The 7951-nt window shown below is 30.2% G+C and overlaps 1 protein-coding gene across 3 annotated transcripts; it reads left to right on the top strand.

Moving 5' to 3' along the window:
- The first annotated feature begins 829 nt into the window (after positions 1–829).
- Positions 830–4755, top strand: LOC139877006 (elongation factor 1-beta 2-like). 3 transcript variants are annotated; one of them, XM_071864410.1, is made up of 6 exons: positions 830–1007; positions 1099–1218; positions 3240–3294; positions 3535–3652; positions 4097–4210; positions 4592–4755. In XM_071864410.1, exons 1-6 carry the CDS (start codon positions 922–924, stop codon positions 4753–4755), a joined length of 657 nt encoding a protein of 218 aa, XP_071720511.1. In that variant the 5' UTR covers positions 830–921. The 3 variants fall into 3 exon arrangements, with proteins under 3 accessions (XP_071720511.1, XP_071720510.1, XP_071720509.1); XM_071864409.1 differs by having other exon boundaries at positions 3240–3306; XM_071864408.1 differs by having other exon boundaries at positions 3240–3312.
- Positions 4756–7951: the final 3196 nt, after the last annotated feature.

Below are 7951 nucleotides of genomic sequence, written 5' to 3'. Positions count from 1 at the left end.
GAGGTGACACAACATTTGACGCCCCGGTGCCCTTAACCCTGATGCTCCCGGGGCGTCCGTCACTACACTGACAAAAACAAATGTGTGCGCATTTTTCAGCTAATCGGAATCTACCAAATATTTTTTATTTATTAATTAATTTATTTAATATCCAACTTTTAATCATACCATATTATCAGAAATATTTTTTACTCCCTCATATTCAGAGGCGAAGCCAGGATTTACAAATGAGGGTGGCTTAGTCGTTATCCGATAATTACAAAAAAAAAAAGTTACATTAACAAGCCATAACGTTATATTTGATATTTGAGACTTGAGGGATGTTTACCATTATTTGTGCATAATAATTTAAATGAAACTTGAGTCTCGATTGGACCTTGGGTGAGGCTGAGCACCCATCAGTCCCCCCTTGTCTCCGCCCCTGCTCATATTTAACACACATCCTTATTTTACTTAATTGCCTTGTCACAGTTAAAAACCACTTTTTCAACAAACACCCTTATGATTAAAACTATATTATCAAACTCAAACTCGTTATAAACGAGTTTGAACTCGAGTTAAAAGGTTGTTTCCTTGTATAACATTTATTTATTTAACCTTTAAAACTATTATATTATATATTATATATAAACCTTTGTAACATGGGGATGATTCTCACACACACTTTTTTGATCCTCACACACCTATTTTAACCTTTTACTCTTCTAATAATACTCAATTAATGTGATAAAAAAAGTGTGTGTGATTGGAATATAGGAATTATGTTTACTGTATCTAGGGTTTTACCCCCAATTTCCAGTCCACATATAAAGTCTCAACATCTCCCCATTATCAACCCCTTTCAACCAAACTCACAGCCGTCCTTCATTCCATCTCTCTGCAATCTATACATACATTCTCTATATCTATACATTCACAGAGATGGCCGTTACTTTCTCCGATCTCCACACCGAAGCTGGTCTTAAATCTCTCGAATCTTTCCTATCTGGAAAAACCTACATCTCAGGGTCCGTATTTTACATAAATTTGCTCAATTTATTTATTATTTATGTTATATATTAATGTATTTTGTGTAATTGTTGAAATTGAATGATTTAGGGATAAAATTACTAAGGATGATGTGAAGGTTTATGCCGCTGTTTTGAATAAACCTAGTGCTGATTTATATCCTACTGCTAGTAAGTGGTATGATAGTGTTGCTTCAAAACTTGCATCAAGGTGTGTTTGCAATTAACTCTTTAACTTTATATGTTTTATTATTATTATTTGTTGGTGTGGATTGTGTTTATTGATCATTTTTTGTATTGTGTGTATATTAACTTTAGTTATGCTACTTTTACTTAATTAAAAGTATGCTTGACATGTTTATCATTTGTTAAATTTGTGATTATTAACTTTAAATATGCTACAAAAGTACTTTTTATCTATTAACTCTTACGATGTATTTTGTAATAATAATTATAAATATTAAAATTAATTATTTTGTAATTTGCATATTTATAAATTTATATTATAAAAGTTCTATTTATTTATGATAATTAATTGGTGAGTTATTTTTTTAACCTTTTTTTTTGTAATAATTAATTAGTATAATTAGTATGTACACATTTATACACTTCCAAAATGTTTAGTGGAAAAAATGATTTTACAATTTTAAGACTTTGAATAACAAACTAATGAACCAGCAGTTGTTCGTTTGGAAATTGGTCAAATTGAATGTCTTGTATGTATCTACCAAAATATAAAAAACAATTACTCATTCTCCTTAGATTGATTTCCAAGTATTCCACCAATCACATATCATCGAAATTTGCCTCCTTATCTCTTTGATTTATTTCTTAATGCATTTCATTTTAAGGTAAAAAAAAGACGCTACACAATGGAATGTTTTTATAAAAGTTAATCAAATGGAGAGGGAAGCAAATTTGCGATTTTGATGGCATATTATTTGTGGAATGGTTGGAAATCAATCTAAAGAAAAATGTGTAATTGATTTTTATATTTTAGTAAATATATGTTCCTGACTTTCATTTTGATCAATTTTCAAACGAAGAAATGTTGGTTCGTTAGTTTGTTGTATAAAATCTTGAAACCGTATAATCAATTTTTCGTTAAACATTTTGTAAATATATAAATATAAATACTAATCATTATTACAAACAAATTAAATAATTATAAAATGTCTCACCAACTAATTATATTATAAATAAAATAAAATACGAGTATAATATAACTTTATAAATATGCAACCTACAAAATATTTAATCTTAAAATAAATTTATGTGACTTATTTTCACAATCCTTTCTACTTCTCTGAAATGACTTAACTTTATAAAACTATTTGATTGTAATGTCTCCACTAAATATTAACAATGTTATACATTGTCATGAAACTATCTCGTGCTCGTAGCTTATGCAAAGCATATGAGTTACTTTTCACTTTATTATCAAATACTTGTTCATCTATATGGAATAGATTTATACTAAAAAAATTTCGTTGTTAATTTAACCTTTTTTTGGTATGTCACTTAATGATTTGAATTGTGAATTTGATTTCAATTGCGAATTTTTTATGCTTGAAAAAATTATGCCGTTGGTACCTGTGGTTTGTTCACATGTGCATCATAACACCTAAATTTTTTTATTTTTTTTGCGTAGATGGTAACTCAATTTGCTTAAGTATCGTGCGGATTGTGAAGTTGGTACCATGGATTGTAAAGCAAATCCAAGGTACCAACTTCGCAAAAAAATATAGGTGTTATGAAGCAAATGTGAACAAACCACACGTAACCAACGGTGTGATTTTTTTTTTTTTTTTTTTATGCTTATACAGTACATTTCAATGTGTGGTGGACACATTTTAAGTTGCATTGCGATTGTTTTGAAGGGTAAAGACATTGTAGGCTGTACTCATCAAAGTTATCATTTTATATTTATGATCATATCACATTAGATTTTAACCCTCAAAATTTGGTCCTAATTCGTATCAAAATGATGATAAAAAAATAGTCATGTAATGATTTGCATGACACTATAAGCTATTACAAGGTTTAATGCATTAGCCTTTTTTATGACACCATGCTTGTTCACATACATTGTCTACATGTTCATGACATTTTTATGCAAAGTTTTGTTTCAATTTGTAAGCTCTAATTTTTTATTTGTAAACTCTATATTTTTGTACTTCTCAAGCTCTATATTCTTAATTTTTTTTTATTTTTTATTTTTAAATAATGCAGTTTTCCTGGTAAAGCTGCTGGTGTGAGTGTTTCTGCCCAACCTTCACCCACAGAAGTTGCTCCTGCTGCCAAGGTCTGTATCACAGTTTTTTTAACACGGATGGTACTCGGTCAAACTCAGTCAAACTTGGTGAAAATTCTGAAAAACTGGTGAAAAATCGGGATAACTCGGAAATTTAGTCAAAAGTTGATCAAAATCGGTCAAAGTCAAACTTGGTCAACATCTGAGCACTCCCCTAGTTTTCTAAAAATAATCTTTTCAGTTCATTTTTTTTTTTTAATTTGAATATTTTAGGAAGCTGCTGCAGCTGATGAAGACGATGATCTCGATCTGTTTGGTGACGAGACGGAAGAGGAAAAGAAGGCAGCTGAAGAGAGGGATCAAGCCAAAGCATCCACAAAGAAGAAAGAGAGTGAGTTCGTTCGATTAATCTAAATTGAATTCAGTTTAATCATAAATTGAATTGCATTCAACTAATAATATATTAAATTACTGCTAATATATAGACAAAAAATCGATTTTAAAATCTAAACTCGATTTTTAAAAGATTATTTTGGTAATTTTTTTTTTTTTTGAGTTTTTTGGCTTTAACCGAACCCGAATTGGATTCGAATTCAGTTTTGGGTTCTGTTTCGGTTTTGAAATTAAATTCCGGTGTGGTTTTCGGTTTTGCCTCCAAAAATTTTAAAACGAGCAAAACCGAACCGGTGAATGCTTCTAATGAACGTGTTGCAGATGCACTTTTTGTTGTCAGTTTTTTTTTTTTTTTTTTCCAAATATGGTTGATCGGTGCCTAAGAATTCTACGATTTTTTAGGATTCTAGTAATTGATTTGTTTTAATAAAATTGTGTTTAGGTGGAAAATCATCAGTTCTTATGGATGTAAAGCCATGGGATGATGAAACAGACATGAAGAAGCTAGAGGAGGCTGTTCGCAGTGTCGAGTTGCCCGGGCTTCTGTGGGGAGCGTGTATGATCTCTTTTTTCCATATTTGACCTTCATTTATTAACGGAGCGGGTTGGATATCAGATGTAATGGGTTTGGGTAAAATTTGTCACTTTTTAGCTAATAACGAGTCGTATAATGTTCCATGCACTGCTGTTGAAAATGGTTTCGCTCTATACTTAAAAAAATTAATTTAAATATGATGTCATGCTGACGTCAACATGACGATAGATGCTAATGAACAGTAAAAGTAAAATAGGTTTTGTACTAATTTGACATTTGATATAAAATGCAAACCATTATGATCAATTTTTTAACATATGATTTTTTTTTTAACACTCTTATTGAAAGGGATTACATATTTATCATGACTAACGAGTTTTTTTTTTTTTGTTTTGTTTATAGCTAAACTTGTTCCAGTCGGGTATGGGATAAAGAAGATGACTATCATGTTGACTATTGTTGATGACCTTGTTTCGGTGGATGATCTTATTGAAGAACGTCTTACAGTTGAGCCAATCAATGAATATGTGCAGAGTTGTGACATTGTTGCCTTTAACAAGATTTAAATCACCCCGTTGTATGGGTTGGTTGTTGCAGGTTCATCGGCTTTAAAGCTCAAGTTTTGCTTTTATTTGCGGGCTGAGTGTGTATGTTTTATTTTTCGTGGAGAATTTTTTTGATGTTTTCATTGTACTTGATACTTCATTATTAAGGACTTACTTAGATTTAATTAAAAAATGCTTGATTTTAAGACGTCTCTTATAGGGAACAAATGCATAAGTGTTATAAGTCAAGTGTCATGGTGGTCGACACTTTTGATAAAGTAAAATTTGGTGAATCAACATATTTGGTGGATCATGGATATTACTGTTCTACCTAACTGCACAGTGAATTATTGTACTATAAGTATGTTATCGATTGTAATTAGTAGGTACACCATTCTTGAATAAGAATTTAATCTCTTCTATCTTCCCTTATATTAGTAAGATATATGCCATATACAATATTAAATCATAACATGTTATCAGCACGAAGAGCTCCGTATAATTAAGGTGATTTTTTCACTTACCTAACCACCACTTCCACCTCTCAAGATTCCCGCCGTCCGCCGTTGAAATCGCCGAAAGATCTTGAAACCTCCGATGTGAGTTATACTTATCAGGTTGTTGTTCGAACTGGGTTTACGAAGAGGACAAGAAGAAACAGAAAAGGTTAAATGTATCAGAGGTGTAGCTGCAGTGTTTCTGTTGTTCACGCAGAAACAGAAATCAAAAGAAAAAATGAGACAGCTGCAACAGTGATTTAAAGTGATGGTGGTGTTGTGGTGGCTTGTTTGATTCGATGTTTACAGCAGTATGAAAGCTGAAGTTTGCAGCTGCTTTAATTGATAGAAACATGGAGATCATAAGAGAAAACGGTTTGCAGAAAATAGGAGAGGGAGAGAGAGAAATAGTTAGATAGTTGTAAGGTGGCTAAGGTGGTTTCTTGGCGGATCATGGCTGTTATGAGTGGCGACGGTTTGGTTCTTGATTGCAAGTGATGTTCAAGCTTGATCAAGTAAGTGTAATTTGTATATATTTATATATCTTATTTATATGCATAGGTACCTTGAATATATAATATCTATATGTATATATAGAAATATGATGTGTTTGATTGATAGTTTAAAACAGTAAAAGCGAACCAATTATTATCACTTTTTAAAGAATCAATTACCTATAAAATAAATAAATAAATAAAAACGTGCACTAAATAATGAAAACAGTGAGCCATCATAACTTTTATCAATTCAGTCGATATCCACATTTACGGATAACTTTCGTGCTCCGTTGTTAATCAGTGGCGGATAAAAGTCTTCGGAAAAATTCCAAAATTTTAAATTAAGTATCTTTATTTATTTAGGTCATTATGGTATAAAATTTGGTCATTAACTATTAAATAAAAATTACATTAATTATTCACTCCCAACCCCTAAGTAAAATAAAAAGTGAAATTTGTAACAAACCATCTCTCTCTCTTTCATGTTTTCTGTTTCATCGTAAACCATAAGCCACCCCATCACAAGATCACTGCTATTCGTTATTTTGCTGCAACCGTTTGAAAAAAAAAAAAACCCACCACTACCGAATATATATATTACCAATGATATAATGATATCTGGACAGTCTCACGTAAAATAAAAAAATAAAATTTATCAATAAAGTGTTTGGAGTTCTTATGCAACATGCCTCTATTCTCTTTTATTTGGCCGACCAGTGGGAACTTTCTCCTTGTGATTAAATATTACAAAGACTAAAGTTTCTATTAAATCTTTTAATTGTTTATCAATTGGGACCGTGATTTATGGAGTCATGTTTGAGCCATGATTTCATTTCTTCACTTTTTATCAACTAGCTTTTATCAATCAACAACCCTTTTTGCAAAAGAAAATAAAAAAGATGAGGATTATGGTGCAACAAAGATGATAAATGGTGGAACGATGATGAGGAAGAAATGACTATTACCTAGATAACCATTTAACTACGATGTCTAGATTAGCAACTAACTCTATATATATGCTTCAAAGGACTGAAGTATATATTGTTGGAAAATAAAGACCATATATGTTATTAAGTCTTATATAGTACTCCGTAACAGTTATTAAAAAAAAAATTATGCAAATAATACAGGTTAACTAATACAACTAAAACTCCATCCAAATATATGTTTATTATGTGTTATCATTTATGTAGTGCAGATTGTAACTTGTTTGCAGCTAATAAAATTTGATTATCTTGATGAAATATTTACTTATTATTTACTTACTTATTTGAAGTTTTAATCTTGCTGAAATACAATATCAATTAGATGATAGAGACCTATGTATTGCAGATAGTGGTAACACACACACTATAATCAAATCTAAGAAATATTTCATTAATTTGAAATCAACTGAAAGAATTATTAATACTATATCAGGTCCCGCAAACTTGATAAAAAGAAAGGTAAAATTCATGTTATCAAATGGTACAAATTTTCTAATAAATAATGTTTTGTTTTCTCTCAAAATCAAAGAAAAATTGATTAAGTTTCTCTGATATATATCATAATGGATATGATTATCAGAAAATGATAACAGAAAATGAGAAATATCTATGCATCACCGACAAGAATCATGCGGTTGAAAAAAACTACCAAGGCTTAGTCCTGGTTTACATTATACATATATAAATGTACCAGAAGCATATATGATGATTATGAAAAGCGCATATGTAGTGACTCAAACTTTTTCATGTTTATATATATTAATTGAGATTGATATTTACATGATTAAATGTTTCCAACATGTTAAGCAATCAAACTTGTTAAGACTTGATTAATTGAAATATGTTTCATATAGACAATTGACCACCCAAGTTGACCGACGATTCACGAACGTTAAAACTTGTAAAAATGACATGACGATATATATATGGATATACATATGGTTAACATGAGATTATGATAAGTAAGTATCTCCATAAGTATATTAACAATGAGTTATATACATATAAACAAGACTACTAACTTAAGGATTTCGAAACGAGACATATATGTAACGATTATCGTTGTAACGACATTTAAATGTATATATATCATATTAAGATATATTAATATATCATAATATCATGATAATATAATAATTTAACATCTCATTAGATATAATAAACAATGGGTTAACAACATTAATTGAGATCGTTAACTTAAAGGTTTCAAAACAACACTTACATGTAACGACTAACG

This window comes from Rutidosis leptorrhynchoides, chromosome 11, assembly GCF_046630445.1.
Source record: "Rutidosis leptorrhynchoides isolate AG116_Rl617_1_P2 chromosome 11, CSIRO_AGI_Rlap_v1, whole genome shotgun sequence".
NCBI lineage: Eukaryota > Viridiplantae > Streptophyta > Magnoliopsida > Asterales > Asteraceae > Rutidosis > Rutidosis leptorrhynchoides.
Note: the sequence above shows the minus strand (reverse complement) of the source record. Positions and strands in the feature narration are given on the sequence as shown.

Bases quoted from the DNA above. Each gene is read 5' to 3' on its own strand.
- LOC139877006 (XM_071864408.1), top strand. From the start codon at position 922: ATGGCCGTTACTTTCTCCGATCTCCACACCGAAGCTGGTCTTAAATCT. The intron at 1,219-3,239 runs GTGTGTTTGCAA...TAAATAATGCAG, and splicing joins GCTTCAAAACTTGCATCAAG to TTTTCCTGGTAAAGCTGCTG. The intron at 3,313-3,534 runs GTCTGTATCACA...TGAATATTTTAG, and splicing joins AAGTTGCTCCTGCTGCCAAG to GAAGCTGCTGCAGCTGATGA.